The sequence below is a fragment of the Hemicordylus capensis genome, chromosome 4, assembly GCF_027244095.1.
Source record: "Hemicordylus capensis ecotype Gifberg chromosome 4, rHemCap1.1.pri, whole genome shotgun sequence".
NCBI classification, from domain to species: Eukaryota; Metazoa; Chordata; class Lepidosauria; order Squamata; family Cordylidae; genus Hemicordylus; species Hemicordylus capensis.
Window position 1 is genome coordinate 320,685,213 of NC_069660.1, and position 17,893 is coordinate 320,703,105.

The 17,893-nt window shown below is 58.8% G+C and overlaps 1 protein-coding gene across 9 annotated transcripts in view; it reads left to right on the forward strand.

The window, feature by feature from the left end:
• Positions 1–13,128, forward strand: part of SLC52A2 (solute carrier family 52 member 2) — a 36,183-nt gene extending 23,055 nt beyond the window's left edge. For all 9 annotated transcript variants that reach the window (XM_053244711.1, XM_053244709.1, XM_053244708.1 and 6 more), the window contains 4 exons: positions 4,114–4,252; positions 5,670–6,543; positions 7,183–7,306; positions 7,615–13,128. In XM_053244711.1, the coding sequence (XP_053100686.1) occupies positions 4,123–4,252; positions 5,670–6,543; positions 7,183–7,306; positions 7,615–7,827 (1,341 nt within the window). In that variant the 5' untranslated portion in view covers positions 4,114–4,122 and the 3' untranslated portion in view covers positions 7,828–13,128. The remainder of the gene's footprint in view (positions 1–4,113; positions 4,253–5,669; positions 6,544–7,182; positions 7,307–7,614) is intronic.
• Positions 13,129–17,893: the final 4,765 nt, after the last annotated feature.

Here is a 17,893-nt window from a genome sequence, read left to right on the forward strand (position 1 = left end):
CCTCAACATTATCCAGCTATAGATTTGCCACTTCTGGTGCTCGGTGCATCCCATGGCTATCCCCTTGATTTGCCAATAATGTTTTCCATTACAAGAAAAAATAATTCTGAGCTAACACAACTTCTGCCAAGGACATGACAAAGGTGGATGTGTATCGCATCTACTCTGGTATCCAACACAGTCTCAATTGTCTTAAGTGCCTCATGTTGAAGAATACTTGTATACAAAGATTTGATATCTAAGGAAACCAAAATATCCCATTCCTGCACACACATTATTGTGGATAATTTGTTCATAAAGTCAGCAGAATCATATATATAATCTCATCAATGGTATAAAAGGGTTTTTAAAAATAACCCACGTATTAAGTGGTTCCAAAACAGAACAAACCTCATCTTAACGGTTTGGTGTCTTGAGAGCCTTATCCTAGGATGTGTAGCACAACTGGAAATGGCTGCAGAGATTGTGTCAGAATAAGATGAAGGGTCGTGGCTGAGTGTTTGGAGAGAACGGTCCATGCAAGTGGGGCGTGCAGCATGGAGGGTCATTGGGGCTAAAATGGGGGACCAGACAAGGTGACTCTGGAGCAAGGCCTCTGGTTGACGGGCAATCCTTGGGGGCTCCAGAGTTGGCTGTCCCCTTTTGGCAGTGTATTTGGCACTCCCATGGACTCCACACAGCCTGGATTCCTTCAGGTAAGATGAGCCCAAGGGCAGACCCGGACATCTTTCTTCCCACCGGAGGCTGCTTAGAAGCTTTGCTCATTGGAGCAGGTCACCCAACTGGTCAGACCAGCCCAGCAGAAGAGGGAGAGGGCCTTTCCCAAGGAGCAAAGGCTCTTGCTACGCCCTCCTTCCCCACGCTCAGCACTTGCAGCTTTTCTCCCACAAGAGTAGCCCCCATGGGTCCGAGCAATGACCTAGTGCCCACCTGGCTGCTTTTTCCAGTAAGGGCCTGGAGGCAGAAATGTGACACACTCCAATACAGCCCAAACAACTTTGTGAGCAGACCAAAAAGGGTCGGGGTGGAGATTGTGCAGAGAGCAGAAGCTCTGAAGGAAAGAGGCAGCCCTGCCAGCGTCCCCTGGGCTCTGCTGCTCTTTTATGCAACCCCGGAGCGGGGCAGGCCTTCCCACCCGTGGGGCCAGGAGCATGGTTCCCTCGCTAGGACTGGCCCGTGGAGGGCAAGGAGAAGCCCCGGGGTGCTGGCCCAGCAGCCAAGATGGTAGCTCCGTGCGAGCTTGCAGCAATGCGGCGGAGAGCTGAGATGCCCAGGCAGTTGGGGACAGGGCTTGAGGCTGCAGCGTGCCCACTGTGGCTGGACTCGGGCCCCAAGGGGTTCTCCCTGGCGTTTCGGCTCTGGGAGCCCTGCACGCCTCAGCCAGCCAATCTCGGCCAAGCCTGGTCCGGAGAGCGTTCCAGGGACGCTGGTTGCCGAGGACAGCCGCGGCAGTGCCCCGGTGTCTGGCTGGAGGCTGGCCTTCCGTCTGAGCAGGCGATTCTCATGGTTCTGGGTCCCGAGCCAGCCCGGCTCTTGGTAGGGCAAACCTTGGGGGCAGAGCCGTTGGCAGCGTGTGTCACTGAGCGCGTGTGGGTCAGCCAGCTTGGAGGGTGGAGCCCTGCCTCTTCCTGACCGGAGCTCCGAGCCCTGCCAAAGGCGGGGGGCGGGGCGGGGCCCCTGGGTCTTCTCTAGGGCTTTGGACTTGGGGTAAACCCAATGGCGGGGAAAGCGTCCCAGTCCCATTCCCTGCTGGAAGAGGTGGGGACCTTGGCCCCCCTTGAGTTGACCCCCCCCAACAAGCGAGTGCGCTTGGATCCAGCCAGCACCACCCTGGGAGGCGGCTGGTGTGTGGCAGCGTCTCTGCCTGGGCGGGGGCCTTGGATGCGCTCAGGGCCTTGGCACGGCCTCTGCCCGCCTGGGCCACCTCTGGGGCAGGACTGGCCCTGCAGGGCTCGCTGGGGGGAGCCTCCCGTTCCCAGGCGGACTGCCCACTTGGCCAGGGCCCCTCCCAGGCGCCAGCTGCCACACGCTCTGGTGGCAAGCCCTGGCTCCCATCCGGGGGGGGGGGGGGAGAGCAGGCTGCCTGCTGACATTGACACCCGGCTGCATGAGCCCCCCCTTCCTTTGCTCTCTTTTTTTGGCGGGGGGGGCATTCACCTCTTCTGCGCGTTCACCTCTTTTCTCTGCACTGTTCAAGTCCTTCGTCACCTCATAGGCAGTTGCAAATGAAGAGACAGAACTCCTTATTTATTTGAGCCCAACACATTTCAGCCGAAGCTGCCTTCAGGGGCAAACTAGGACACAACATGGAAAAGGTTAAAATACACCATCATAAAGTTTTCACAACAGGTCATTTTAATATATATTTTTTTCCAGAACAAAGGAAGCTGCCATATACGGAGTCAGACCCTTGGTCCGTCTAGCTCAGTATTGTCTACACAGACTGGCAGCAGCTTCTCTAAGGTTGCAGGCAAGAATCTCTCTCAGCCCTATCTTGGAGATGCTGCCCGGGAGGGAACTGGGAACCTTCTGCTCTTCCCAGAGCAGCTCCATCCCCTGAGGGGAATCTCTTCCAGTGCTCACACCTCAAGTCTCCCATTCATATGCAACCAGGGCAGACCCTGCTTAGCTATGGGTACAAGTCATGTTTTGCTACCACCAGGCCAGTTCTCTCTCTTTATGAGTTCTGTGATGGTATATTTTAACCTTTTCCATGTTATGTGCCCCCGAAGAAGGCTTTGGCCGAAATGTGTTGGGCTCAAATGTATACGTTTACAGCGCCGTGGGACTTTGGTCTCTTCATCTGCAACTGTATTTGGTGCTTCTTGTTTCTTCTTCGCCTCTCACCTGGCAGGCAGGCAGGCAGGCAGCTGGAGCTTCCTCTGCCCCGGCTGCCCCCCTTGCCACTCTGCCCCCCCCCCGGCCCCCCAGTCCCCCTGAACTCACCATCTCCGGTGTCCTTGGCCGCCTCTGTTTCTGGGCAGGCTGCTGCCTCTCCGGGGTCCTCTCTTCGTCCGCTGATCCTCACTGAATTGAAAGGGGAAAGGGCGGCTCTGAGCCCTGCGGCTGCTGCGCATGGAGATCTCTTTGGAGGCCTGGAGGTGCTGTTCTCTGCCAGCCCTCCTGCTTGTTCCCAGCACTGAGCAGCGTGACCGGGCCTTCCCCTGGGCCTGCTGGCTGCGTGCCTTTCCAGTGCCTCTTCTGTCCTCTTGCCCAGCGTGTTGCTGCTCCTGCGCCTCGTTCTTCTTGGGCCTCCTCCAGGGGGAAACGCAGTGCAGCTCTGTGTGTGTGTGATTCAGAACTTGTGCCTCCATTGCTCTACGCCTGTGTGTGCAGGTCCCCGGCCCCAGGGCTGAGCCGCCTCCTCCTGCTTTGGAGTCTGATGCCCCCCCCCCGCTGCTGCATCTGCACACAGCCCCCCCCCGGAAGAGCTCCCCCCTTGGCTGCCCCAGAGCTGCCTGTCCCCACTGAGTGAAGCAGAAGCGGGAAGGTGGCCCTGCTGGGCTCTATCCTTCCAGGCTGCACATGGCACCGGGGTGTGTGTTTCACTCTTTGATTCCTGCCCCCTGTTTTAAAACAGCTCCCTGCAAGTAGAAAACTAGCACCGCAGGGAGAGGGCTGGGACAGGGCTGGCCTTTCCAGTGTGCTGGGTTGCCTTTTTGTGAGGGGTGGGGGGCCGGAGGGCAGATCCAGGCTCATTTCGTCATGGCGGAAGCCCACTGCAGTGAGTGGGAGTTGGGCTGGCTGTGCCTGTCTTGTCCCGTTGGTTGCAGGGGGGCTGGGTCTGGGGGTTGCCCTGCGGCTGCTTGCAGAGGGGGAAATGTGGCCAGCGAGACCTCCCCCCAACTTGCGGCCTGAGGGGGGACGGTCCTTTCTGTAGATCAGGCCGGGTGGTGGATTGCTGAGCACACTGAGGCCCCTTGCGGTCCTGGGCAGCGGTGGCTGCTTCTCCTGTCCCGCCAGGGTCCATGTTGCTTCACAGCCCAGGTCTCTGCCTCAAGGAGCTTCCAGACCGGTCTGGCCGTGAGTCAGGGGAGGGGCTGCCGGAGTTCTCCCTCCTCCTCCCCCCCCTCTGAGCGGCTTCCTGCTTTCTCCTCCCTCTTCCCCCCACAGGCCAGGAGGATGTCTGCCTTCCCGGGCAGCAGGGCCGTGCTCACCCACGTGCTCGTGGCCCTCTTTGGGATGGGCTCCTGGGTCGCCATCAACTCCCTCTGGGTGGAGCTGCCGGTGGTGGTGAAGACGCTTCCCGAAGGTGAGCAGCAGAGGCGGCCGGGGGGGGCGGGCCTGGCCAGGGTCAGCGCCCCACTCCGGCTCCTTGGGCAGGCACTGGACCAAAAAATGCCGGGAGGAGGAGACTTGGGGGGGGTTTCCTGTGGGCTTCTCTGAGGTCAAATGGGCCGTAAGCCAGAATCTGGCTTTTAAAAAGCCGAATCTGCCCACCTAGCCTCGGGGTGCTCCCCTCCCCTGAGCCTCTCCCTTTGCAGCCCCCCTCGCCTCTCCGGAGAGAGCTGGCCTGTGCTTAGCCAAGAAGGGCCCCCTTTGCTAAGCAGGGCCCACCTTGGTTTGCGTTGGGGTGGGAGCCTGCCCGTGAGTGTTGTCAGCCCTTCCCCTTGGGACAGGGCTGCGCCCCTTGGGGGGGGCCTGCCGAGTAGGTGCAGCCTTGCCTGGGCTGAGGCCGGAGGGAGCCAGCGGAGACGACCCCTGCCTGTGACCTTGGAGCTGCTGCCAGTCAGTGTAGACGGGACTAGGTGGGGCGAGAGTCCGTCGTCTTGCTCTGCGGCAGCTTCCTGAGTGAGAGGCTGGCCCCTGCCTGACTCCTCTGTGCAGGCCAGCGGGCGGGGGCTGGGGCTGGGGGCCGTCCCTTTTCTCCCGCCTGGCATGGGGTGGGGAGCTGAAGCGGCCTCCCTGCCAAGGTCTTCCACTCCTGCCTTGTCACGTGGGTTGCGAAAAGGATACTTGCCCTAAAGGAAGCGACTGTTTTCCTTCTGTTGGCCGGAGAAGCTCGTGCTTCTTGAGAAGAGCAAAGCAAGAACGCGGAGGTTCCCCCTGCCAGGAGCTCTGGCTGCCTGTGAGAACTCTTTGTTCCCAGGCCTGGCATCCTTGGATGCACCTCACTGCTTCCTGCGAAACACTGAGAGGCCATTCGCACCATCAGCCACGGGGCTCCACCTGGGTTGGGGAGCTGGGGGTGCTTCGGAGACCTGGGCAGCTTGTCCTCCCACCTTGCTTCCACACCACCAAGAACTGGGAGCACCCCCAGCTCCCCAACCCAGGTCGAGCACAGTGGCCAATGGTGTGAGTGGCCTCTGGATGTCGCCAACCCCAAGAGGGCCTTCGTGGTCTGCAAGGAGCCCCTCTCTTTTCTCCGTGGCATCCAGCCGGCCAGCTGAAACTTGTGGGGATGCCATCAGAAAGCACGCGAAAGGGCTGCTTGTAGAAATATGCCCGATGGGTGCTGCCTGTGGCTCCTCGTGGTTGCATTTGTGCACAGCGTGGCAAGACCACGGGGAAGGGGTGAGTGGGGCTGGAGGTCAGAGCCGTGTGGGGCTGTCGCGGGCACAGACCCACGGAAGACGTGGCCAGTGCCCGCCTTTCCTTTGCGAAGGGGGCGGGGGCTGCGGTTCTCGGGAGGTCTGACCCTCCGGCCTCTCTCCGTCTCCTCTCTGCAGGCTGGAACCTCCCCGCCTACCTGTCGGTCCTCATTGCCCTGGGCAACCTGGGCCCTGTGAGCGTGACCCTGACCCACCACTTTGCCCCCGGGCGGCTGAAGGAGCGCTGGCTGATCCACGCCATCCAGACGCTGGCCCTGGTGGCCGCCCTCTTCCTGGCCCTCTTCTGGCACCGCACGGCGGAGGTGGCTGGCGAGAGGCACAGCCTGGCCTACCTGCTGCTGGCCTTCCTGCAGGCCCTGGTGTGCTGCACCTCCAACGTCTCCTTCCTGCCCTTCATGTACCAGTTCCCGCCGCTCTTCATCCGCACCTTCTTCATCGGGCAGGGCCTCAGCGCCCTCCTGCCCTGCGTGCTGGCCCTGGGCCAGGGCGTGGGCCAGCTGGAGTGCCTCAACGGCACGCTGGGCAACGCCTCCCGGCCCCACTACCGGGAGGAGAACTTCTCGGCCACCACCTACTTCTGGCTGCTGCTGGCCCTGCTGGCCGTCTCGGCCTCCGCCTTCCTGGGGCTGGTGGGCTGGCCCCGCCACGGAGGGGCCCCCGAGGAAGAGAAGAGCTCCTCCAAGGACAGCGTGGAGACCGAGGAGTCCTTCCCGCTGCAGGGCGGCGGCCTGCCCAGCGCGGACAGCACGGCTGAGATCGCCGCCGCGGAGAAGGCCCCCGCCAAGCCCCCGGCCCCCGCCTTCTGGACCGGGAGGAACGTCTACCTGCTGGCCCTGCTGGGGGTCTCCAACGCCCTGACCAACGGGGTCCTGCCTTCTGTGCAGAGCTACTCCTGCCTGCCGTACGGGGGCATGGCCTACCACCTCTCCGTGGTGCTCAGCAACATCGCCAACCCCGTGGCCTGCTTTGTCGCCATGTTCTTCCTGTGCAGGTGGGTGAGCCCGGATCACGCCGGAGCAGGGTTGGCCTGGGTGGCTCCCGTGCCCTGCCCTGCGCCCGAGAGGAGCCTGCTGGCCGGGATGCTGTGCCCTTTGCCCCCAAATACAGAGGGGGGGTTGCTCGCGTTCTCACACTCTGCCTGCAGAGAGCAGGGAGCCCAACTCCTGCTAGAGAGAGCAGCCGTGCCAATTACGACCCCGCTCACATGGGCAGGGCTGCGTCTGGTCCTCGTGCACCAAACCCGCCAGAGGGCATGGCTTTGGCCGGGTGAGGTGGCCCAGAGCCCGCCCCGGTGGCCATCCCTGTGCTGCCCCTGTTGTCAGGGCCGCAGGCCGAGCATGTGTTGGCTGCCCGACTTGGAAAAGGAGGCTCTTTCCTCCTGGACCCCCCTTGCCTGCCCTGGGCCCTCTCCCGCTGGCTGCCCTCCCTGGGAGCTTGGGCTGCCCCCCCCCCCCCCACGATCCTTCTGGGCCCAAAAGCTCTGGTTTCTTTGCTTCGACAACCCGGCTTAGAAGGGGAGGAGAGAAGTCCCTTGTTGTTGCTCTGGTTGGCGCAACCCTGGGGGGCGGGAGGGGAGTTCAGGCGGGAGGCATAGGCCAGCTGATGACCCTCCTCCCTCTCTCTCTCTTAGGTCGCCCCTGGGCCTGGGCATCATCTCGGCCGTGGCCTGCGTCTTTGGAGCCTACCTGATGGTGCTGGCGGCCTTCAGCCCTTGCCCCCCTCTCGTGGGCAGCCCCCTGGGAGTGGCCCTGGTGGTGAGTGGGGCTGTGGGCGGAGAGGGACCCGTCCGGAGCCAAGGATCGGGGCAGAGAAGGGGCCTGCTGCCCCCGCCCAGCCCCTCCTCTGGGCCAGTCCCCACCGTGTCTCGTCTGGCAGTGGCTCTCCTGGGCCTCAGGTGGGGGGTCTTTATTCCCAATGCTGCCAGTGGGAGGGGGGTCCTGGAGCTCCTGCGCGCCTCCCCCTCCTCCCAGTCTGCCCGCCAGGCAGCCCACCCAGGCCCTGGGCTGCCCCGGGCTCCCTGGTGGCGAGCTGAGAGTGCCTCTCCTCCTCCTCCTCTTGGCAGGTGGTCTCCTGGATCCTCTTCATGGGCCTCTTCTCCTACCTGAAGGTGGTGATTGGCAGCCTGCTGCACGAGGCGGGCCACGCCGCCCTGGTCTGGTGTGGGGCCATCATCCAGGCGGGCTCCCTGGTGGGCGCCCTGACCATGTTCCCCCTGGTCAGCATCTACCGCCTCTTCCGCAGCGGGCTGGACTGCGCCGACAACTGTGGGGCCTGAGCGGCCAGGAGCCCGGCCTCCCCAGGGCCCCCGGCTCCCAGCTCCTGGGCCAGGGAGGAGCGGGGGGGGGGCTCCCAGCCCCAGTGGGCCTGGGCTGCCGGCAGAGGGGTTGCCTGTCCCTCTGCCTGGGAAGGGGGCTCTCCTTCCGGACCCACCAGCGGCCCGGCCCTCCTCCTCCTCCCCTGCCCTTGCCTGCTGCTGGGGGTGGGAGGGGCTCCCTTCTGGGCCTCTGGGAGGTCTTTCCAAGGAGTCGCCGGGAGGGCTTCCCTGGGGCTCCTGCATGGGCGGCCCCCAAGCCCACTCCTTGCCAGCCTCCCGTGGCCACTTGGGGGGGGGCGGTGGGGGGGGTGTTGGCCAGCCCCCAGTCCCTCCATGGCCAGCCCCCTCCTGCCCTCTTGAGGGCCTTGGCTCCCTCCGGCCGCTGGGCGTCTTCTCTTCAGGGGAGATGGGGCCCCCCCGCTCCATGCACACGCTCCACCCTCCCGCTGCCGCTTCTCTCCCTCCCAGTGATGGGGGGCTTCAGCCCCACCTGGGAGCACAAGCGCAGGCCAGGGAGGACTCCTGGCAGCCCCCCAGCCGTCCTGCAGCTGCCTCGGGCTTGGAGGGGAGGGCTGGGCTGCTGCTGCTCCTACCCCCCCCCCCACACACACAGACTGTGCCTTAGCAACAGAGCTCTCTTCCCCATGGGACCAAAGCTGCCCCTGTGGGGAGAACCCTGCCCCCGTCTTTGGGCTGGCGGGGGTGGGTGACCGCTTGGAAAGGGGGAGCCGGAGGCCATCTGGGGGCCTCTCAGCGCTTGGGGTGGGGGGCAGACGGCCTAGCCACTGGCTCCAGGGTGGGCAGCAGTGGGGCTTGGGTCAGGAATCCCTGCTTCCGACTTTGCTCCGCGGTGTGTTTGGGGAGAGGGTGCAGCCGCCACCGCCGTGATGCCTGTGGGCTGGCGACAAGGAGCCTTTCTGGGCGTCCCCCGGACCCAGAGCAGGGAGAGAGAGGCCTCCTCGCAGTCGGGCAGGCAGCGAGCAGCAGCCAGGGAGGCGGTGCCGGGGGCTGGTCGGCCCCTTCCGTCGGGCACCCTCTGCCGCTCCCTTTGCGTGGAGAGTCACCCTAACCCTCCTGAAAGCTGCCGCAGCCAGGCAGGAAGGGGTCGAGGGGCAGCCGGGGCCGATGCTGTGGCTCCTGGTCCCCGTGGGGCAGGAGCGCTCTGTCCTGATCCCCTGCAGACCCCCCAGGGGGCCCCTTGGGATATCTGCTGCTGCCTCCAGGGGCAGAGGCCCTGCCTCCAGCCAGTGCCTGCTGGTGCCATTTGCAGAAGCCGCCCCGGCCAGCCCACCCCTGCGCATGGCTACCTGGAAGCAGCTGCAGCCAGGGACCCCACCCACCCGGGGCAGTCTTGCTGCGCAGTGCTGCCTCCCTCCACTCATCCTGCATGCAGGAAGCCGCAGACGTCCCGTCTGGTCCGGCCTGTGTGTCTGGAGGGGAAAGAAGGGGGGGGGGCTGCCTCTGGTCTTTCCAGGAAAGCCACATGCTCTGCCTCTGTGCCTTCTCGGCTCTTCCTTGCCTGCCCAACACCCCAGACCAAGGACTTTCTTCCCTGCTCTGGCGGAGCCCGAGGGCTGGTCCCGAGGGACTCCAGTCCAGGGGCTGTGGAGGGGGGGTGGCCGAGGGCCCAGAAGGTGGCTGAAGTGAACTGACCTAGGCTGGGTTCTTTGGTTTCCCAGATTCCCCGAATAATGGTGGGCAGCGGCAGAGGGGGAGCCTGAAACTCCATGCATTGTTTTTATTCTATTTTATTAAGCCAATGGGCAGAAGTGTAAATTAGTGTAAATTGAAAACATGGGTTTTCAATCCATGCACAATGTGCCTAGTTGCCCAGTTAATGTGTTGAAGCTTCTTTGATAAAACGTGGAATGCTCTTCCGGTCTGTGCTCTCATTTGGTGAGCAAAGAATAGAGAGCCGAGGGGGTCCAGACCCAGGGAAAGTGCCGAGAGAGGAGACTAGGACACTGGGGCGGTGGGGGCGCTCAGACCCTTCCTGGATCTCTCTGGCACCTGCAGGGCTCCAAGCCCAACTCCTGTGTGCAAGTGACAGAGAGGCAGAGCTGGGCTTGAGCTGCTGAATCCTCACTGCTGCATAGTCGTGGCCACAGCACTGGGCCTCACATCTCCTCCTCCTCCGGGCCCAGCCACCTGCAGCACTGCACGTGGGCCTTCCAGCCCTGAGCCCCAGGGAGTTCAGAAGCAACACGGGATGGGGCATGGCCTCCTCTGGTGCTCTGCCTCTGGTCTTCCTCTGTGGCCATCCTGCCTGATAGCCCCTGGTCGGCTGAACCTCTGGGAAGGCACCCCATCCCTTAGTCTTAATCGCCTTCAGGATCGTGGGCATCACGGCACCCTGCAGTGAATCCCACAAATTTTGCAGGCTGTGTGTGAAAGACAGTGGAGGAGGGTGGCTGGTGGTCTTGAAGGGAGGGAGTGTGCAGCCTTCTTCCGAGGCGGGAGGGAGCAGGTCTGTGCTCAGCAGCAGCAGCAGCAGCAGTGCTGAGCTTTCCTGTGCTAGGGAGCCTTGGCCAGGGGCTCTTTCAGTGGGGCAGATCAGCCAACAACCGGGATGGCTTGAAGAGGGGTTTGGATGACTTCATGGAGGAGAGGTCTATCAACGGCTACTAGTCGGAGGGCTGTGGGCCACCTCCAGCCTCAAGGGCAGGGTGCCTCTGAGTACCAGTTGCAGGGGAGTAATGGCAGGAGATAGGGCATGCCCTCAACTCCTGTCTGTGGCTTCCAGCGGCATCTGGTGGGCCACTGTGTGAAACAGGATGCTGGACTAGATGGGCCTCCTTGGGCCTGATCCAGCAGGGCTGTTCTTATGTTCTTATGTAATGCTACTGAAACCAAGGCACTTGTAAATGTGGACTCTCCAGGCCTGGATGGCGGGCAATCAGACAGGGCACACACTTACTGGGTGTGCAAATCGCAGAGGGCTAGCAGAAGCCAGGGAGCGGCTGGCACGTTGTCTGAAGCCGTGGACGCAGGAAGAGGAGGTTTATTTCCTGTAGGAGTTCTTCTAAAGGAGGCCCTTGTAAGGGCTTTTGGAGAATTTGGTGAAGGTGCCTGTGAGGCAGAAGGTGCTCCTGATCTTCCTAGGCTGCAGGAGTTCTTTTCATCTGCCCTGCCATAAATGGAGAGCAGACGGAACCCTTGACTCCCAGCTCTGTGCCATAAGCCGGCATCTCTCGAAAGCCAGCAGGAGCTGATGTCCTGCAGGAGGACCCCTGGCTCACCGGGCCCAGAGCCACTTTCCCGGTGGGGGGTCACGTTGAGCAGAGAGATGGTCACGTGTCCCTATCTGGCCCAGCATCTTTTCCAGTCGCCTTTTGCTGCTGTCTCCCTTAAGCCCCCCACGCTTTATTTTTTAAAATTATTATTACTATTTTGGTGAGCGCTTCTGGGACAGGGAATCATCTTTCCATTTTGTGCTATGTAAATGGCTTTGATACCCCTTGTTGAATTGTAGGATATAGATATTTTTCAATGAGAGCTTCAGTCCCAATTCACTCCTCAATCTGGGCTCTAAAGGTCCTGCCCACTATTTGGGCAGTTCGTTTAAGAAGCAGGGTGCCCGCCTTGATCAGTCTAGACCTCAGTGATGGGATTTGGATCAAATAAGGCTTTGTGTAGGTATGTCCCACCCCGTGCCCCATTATCATTCGATGTGGTGGGGGGGGGACTCAGTCAACGTGGAGTGTGCTTTTCTTTACTTGCCCCATTGCAACCATATGGCTTCCCTCCTCAATCAGCAGAGACAAAGCTCTAAGCACCCATGTTCCGAGTTGGCTGATTTCACTCCAGGTCCAGATCGCTGTAACCAAAAAGGCCATTTCCTTTGCCCGGCTTATTCTCCAGGAGTGAGGCGGGGGGCACAACTCAATGGCCGAGGCCCTGCTTGGCCTGCAGAAACCCCCAGTTCCCTCTCTGGCAGCATCTCCAGGTCGGACTAGGAGAGACCCCTGAGCCTGGAACCTGGGAGAGCCCCTGCCAGTCCGTGCAGAGACCATGCTGAGCTAGACGGACCAAGGCTGTGACTCCGCAGAAGGCAGCTTCCGATGGTCTCCTGGTTTCCATTGATAACTGCACATCGTATTTTTTAGATTCAGTCAAATATTCAATTCCTGTGTAGTAAGTCCAGATGATCTGCAATTGTTTATAATAAATTGCAGATTGCCGCCCACTGTGGAGAATTTAATTTTCTCAGTGTTCAGGGCCACATTCCATACAGGCATCTTAGAAAGCGGGGGGGGGGGGGGGAGAGTCGGGAGGTGAAATGTGGAGGGTGCGACTTGTGCCCATAGGTTTTCCCTCCATGGCTACTAGTTTGCAGGATGGGGGGGGCACCATTTAAGCGAAAGAGCTGTAGGCGCAGGGCCCAAAGAGGAGCCCCCTCCCACTATGCCCTAGACTCAGCCCCGATCTGGCCCTCCCCCACAGCTGCTTTAAGTAAACAGGTGGTGAGTTCCAATGGTGGGGCTCCCAGGTCACATCCAGGGCTCACTTCCCCCATCCCGTCTTGCTCCCCTCCCCCTGCTTTTTTCTTTTGTCATCTGGGAAGGTGGAAGGGGGGCATTCCTGAACCCCCAGATGTTGGACTCCAACCCTTCTCCTCCCTGAAGGCCACGAGCGCTCTTGGAATGGTAGCCCGGCAACATCTGGAGGCCCGAGGTGGGAAAGACCCGATGTCAAGATGGCGCTGAGGCCGAGGGAGGAGTGCCCAGTTGGGTCAGATGGCAGCCCCAACAAGCTCTTGCTGGCATAACCGCACCAGCCTCTTCTCCAGGGGGCCCTTGTGGGGAGTGGGGAAGAGCTGTGGCTCAGTGGGAGAGCCCCCCCCCCAGGTTCAAGCCCTGGCAGCCCCTCCAGCCCTCTGCCGGCCAGAGCAGGCGGCCCTGGGCAAGAGGGGGCCAGGCCTGGCTGTGTCAGGCAGCTTCCGCATGGCCAGCCCCAGTGCCTCCCACACTGCTTGCTTGCCGGTGGGGCTGGCAAGTCATTGCACAAAGGTTTGTGTCTGGCCCCTTTGCTCGGGGATTGGGGCCATCCATCAGGGCGGCGCATTGAGAAGAAGCCAGGCCTGCAGAGAGAGGGGACTGGTGGGGAGGAAAGCTGCCCTTGGCATGGTTTGGGAGGAAGAGGACGCTCTGCTCTTGCCATGTTTGCAACTGAATCCGAAATGCCAACTTGAACCAAGACATCTGTGCAATTATGTCTGTGTCATTATGTTTGTTAATGAATTGTTTTGGACCAAACACTTGGCTATTTCGTGTGTGTGTCTTGTTATTTAGGACAGTCCTTTGGGAAATAATTGCTGTTTTGACCACTCACTTGAATCAGTGGAAGGAAGCGTTAAGGTCTGTTTGGGTGTCCTCTTGAAATAACGGAATACCGGGGCCCCACCGAGACTCTGGCAGTGGGGCTGAGCTTTGGCACTGGCAGCCTCTCTGCTCTAGTTTACTTGTGGGCCTTTGGTGAGAAGAGCTCACTTTTAGCAAGACTTTTTTCGCATGGAAATGCACAACATCCTTTTGATTGGCTGGCACTCTGACTCTGCCTTTCTAGTAAAAGCACACAGCACTCCCCTCCCCTCTTCCCAAGCCCAGCTGCTCTTGTGAAAGAGCCCAGCGATTTTTGCTGCTCTCCTCTTGCCCTGGAAATGCTCCGTGACCTGTGGAAACGTGTCCTTGAGGGCTGTGTGCTCCTCAGGGACACATTTCCACTGTCGGTTGTGCTTCCAAAGCAAGGGGAGAGCTGCAAAAACCATCTGGCTCCTGTGCCAGAGTGGCTGGGGTGCCAGCACTCTGTGTGTGCGCTGGTTAGAAGCATGTCAGAAGGTTAAAAGCCCACCCGTACCGTACCATTAGAATGCCAGCCCGTTGTCTTTCCTGGAAGGATTCCTTGGCGCATATCTCATCCGTTGGATCTAGAAGAATCCTACCTTTCGTTCCTGGATTGTACCTGTGGGGGGAATAAAGGTCATGCGGGGCCACTGGAAGCCGAATGTGCTGAGCAGCCCAAGAGAGCCCGTGCTGCTTCTCTGCTCCAAGGCTTGGCCTGCCGTGCCAGACTCCAGGCCAGTGAAGAATCCCCCCTTCCCGTGTCTTACTGTGCCGCGTTCCTCCTCTCTCTGTCCAACTTCCCCCTTCGCCAAGGTGAGCTTTACAGGGATGGGTGGGAGCCTGCCTTGGCGGCTGCCTGGATGCCATGCTCGCCTCTGTCCCTGCTGCCACTCCGTCCATGGGCCTTTGGCTTGGGTCCCTGGCCAGGCAGGAGTTCACCTGGGGAGTGGACTGAGAGGAGGGGCCCTCAGCCGGTGATGGCGTCTGGCTCCATGTCAGACTACTTTTCATCTCATCCAGGTGGGCCTTGGGAGCAGGTGCCTGGACTTGCTCACAGTCCAGATGTGCTGTTGGTGGTCAAGTTACTTGGGGGGTGGGCAAGGATTTGCATTGCTTTCAGACAGGCTAGCCCTTCTGCCTTGAGGTCAAACATGCAGGTGGAGGTGCTGTTGGAGCCGGCCTTGCGGGTGGAGAGCCAGCGTGCCCCTCTGGGTTTGGGCAGCCGCCGGAGCCCTTCCTGGTCTGGTCCCATTTCTCTAGACTTGCAGTGGTGTTTGCATCCAAGTTAGGCCTGGTTCTGTGGGGCTGCCAATGAAGAGTGTTGACTCAAGAGCTGTGCCAGCTGCTGGTGGTCTTTCCTGCTGGAAAAGCAGAAGACGTCATCCGCTTTAAAGGAACAAAGTCTGCCTCGGACTTTCCCTACTGCTTGTACTTCGGATGATCTGACACTTCCCAGAGAGATGGCCCAAAGGAAGGCCAAATGAGCTAGAAAGGCCCTGCGATTAAAAAAAAGCAACCCACTCCAGTTGGCCCAGTAAAACATCCCCCCGCCCTGGCCCCCAGTAATTAATATAGACTCTGGCCACAATTAGAACAGCTGCACAGATGTGTCCATGGATGTCAGTGGGTGTGAGCATGTCTGTGCTGGGTGGCCTCTGTTTTTAGAGAAACCAGACCACTGACCCTGCAACCATCTCTCTTTCCCTGCCAGCGTGGAAGCCGCTTCTGGGCCCCAGCAAGGTTCTCTGCCCTGCCAGAGACCTCTGTGCATCTTCTCTAACCCCCCCCCCATTTCCTGAGGCTCTGGGAGCCCCATGTGCCAAACAGATGTCTCTTTGTTGTGGGGAAGAGGGGGGCCTGGAGACACGCCAGGTGGGGGTGGGTGAACACAAGGCTCTTGCAAGGGCATCCGAGCTCCCCTGAGCACATGCCTGTGAGTGATGCAGAGCGTGTGAAGCATGTGGCCCCCAGGAGACCCTTGCTGCCCCTCGCGTGGTCGGTCAGTTGCTCAGGCAGGACTGGGCAACAGGCCAAAGGGGCAGCGGGGGCTGCTGTGCCTTTGGCATCATGCCGAAGTTCAGCAAGAGAAGCTGTTCCTTGTGGTGGGGAAGCGGATGCCACCCTACGGGGAGCATTTCAGGCCTTGCATTGCTACCCACAGGAACAGTGTGGGTGACAGTACAAGGCCTGAAAGGAAATGTGCAACTGGGGACGTGCTATCGCCCTCCAGATCAACATGCTGACAACGACTGGGAATTGCAGAAGGAAGAACTCCCCCCTCAAATCTGCAAGTTCAAGGGCTTTAGACTTTGGGGCATTTCTTTGGTTTTTCATTCTTTGGCAGGCTTCAACAAAGATCTCATAAGCTCTCAGCTGCCAATTTATACAAGTTACCATTGCACGTCGTCCATCAAATGTGGTGGGATACCATTACATGTCACCAAATACTGTAAAATGTCAAACAATCAATGCCTCAGGGCAGTGAGGCCCTTACCCCTGGATTTCGGAGTCAAAGTCCAGGGCTGCCATACACCCTGGGGGGCCCCAAATCCTCTTTAGTCTGTCCTGGGTGGTGTGATAGCCACTGGCCCACACTGCACCAGATGGCCGTGTGTGATTGTGGAGATGTAAATCTCCCAGCTGTGCCCACTGGGCTTCTTGGTGCAGCATCAGCCTGGATGGGGTGGGGGCTTCCCTGGTTTGTCGGGGGACCATCCCCCGCACCAGATGCACTGTCCGCCATTCCGGCCAGTTTGAGTGCCTGCCTGCAGCGGGGGGGGGGGGGGGCGTGTTCCCAGGAGGGATGAGTGAAGAGGAGAGCAGGTCTGCTAGTAGCAAGCATGACTTGTCCCCATAGCTAAGCAGGGTCTGCCCTGCTTGCATATGGATGGGAGACTAGATGTGTCAGCACTGCAAGATATTCCCCTCAGGGGATGGAGCCGCTCTGGGACGAGCAGAAGGTCCCAAGTTCCCTCCCTGGCAGCATCTCCAAAATAGGACAATTAAAAAAAATATAGGACAAGATTTTTTTTATTGAACCTACAAACTACCAAAGCATACAGTACGTTACCAAAGCACGATTATATACAAAGTGGTTGTTTGTACATCATATATCTACAAAGATTTACAAACAAGGATTTGGTAACCCACAGGGTTATAAAATATATGCAGGCAGTACTGTAACTCGGGGGTGGGGGATTACAAGGCACATCAGGTAATGGGGGGGGTTTATGTCCAACGTCCATTTCCACAATTTGTCCCATTGCTGTTTAGAAGAGATGCTCTTGTCTTTTTGCACATAACCATACAAACTTTTCCAGAAGAGATTTACTGTCTCATCCACATAAACCTCTTGGTCGCGTCTTCCCTCCCTATTCCTATGCAGGAGCATTGCATAAATGACATACAGGTTTACTAACCTGATTACGAGGAGGGGAACGTTCCAATTCCCTAGTATGGGGGCACCCGTTCCGTCCCGTTTCCTTGAAGGTTTCTTTCTGGGACCTCGAAAAGAGGTTCTATCGCTCAAACCCGAGGTTAGTTCTTCCCAAGTCTGTTTTTCCAAATCAGGCCACTCTTAACAACTTGCTTCCTCCCTGCCACACTCTTTTGGCTACCACACACTCTTTTAAGAAATGTGAATGGGTTTCCCTGAATGTTTTGCCTAGCTCACTAGCTTTCTGTTTACAGGTGATTTTAGGACACTTTTCCTGGTCCTCTGGGAGCCATGGCTTAGCCGCGTTAAGCGGTAGTACTTGGTGGTATAAACGCCACCTCGTTTCCTATAAATGGAAAGGGACCTTTTTCTCCTTAAAGAGAGCAATAGGGTGATCGGGTTGAAACAAGTACTGTGAAGTGTGGTGTTTGTAGCGTTTATGTTCTAAATCAGGTTTTAAAAAACCCACTTCTAGAATCTCTCCATAAATTGTTTTCCTTAGCTGCTTAACTGAGGAGGATCCTTTCAATAGATCCGGTTCAACCTTCCATTTTAAAAGTGTGAATAACAAATCTCTCAAGTAGTCCAGGTGTTCTCTTTTTAATACTTGTGTGATATTACCGTTGAAAGATCCTTTCCCCCACCATGCTATGCCCCATGCTGACTTTCGCCAATGCAGAGCAAAAAGCGAAACCCAGGTTTTTTGCAGGAGGTTGGACATATTATGGACATTCACAAAAATCCAGTTTCCAAAATAGTAGGACATGAATTCAGTTACAAAATAGGATTGCAGGGCAGGTAGGGCTAGGCCTCCCCGCTCAACCTCCTTAAATGCTACCGCATGGGCCAAAGGGAAGGACACCATGTGACGGAAGATCTGGCTTTCAATTCTCCGAAGGAGATCGAGCAGAGGAGGGTAGACTACCGCCAGGTTATCAGGTAAGTCCAGATGTAAACTGCTTTCTGGTACATGGCAAGGCTTCATTTTTTCCACATGGTGATTTTAAGCATTACTTTTTCTTCCCAATCTGTCCAATTTCCCCCCCAGATTTTTTCCTTAATCCCATATTCAATCCCCAGCATATTTACTGTATCTACCCACTTCAGTTTGGACTCTGGGGCCCCTTTGCTTTTACATTCAGAGATGAGTAGGCACGAAAGTTGCTGGCGTCTGGGGTCCATTTTAACAAATACACTTTTGTCAGCATTTAATTCTGAGCCCGAGATCTTGCCATATTCCCGGAAGAGG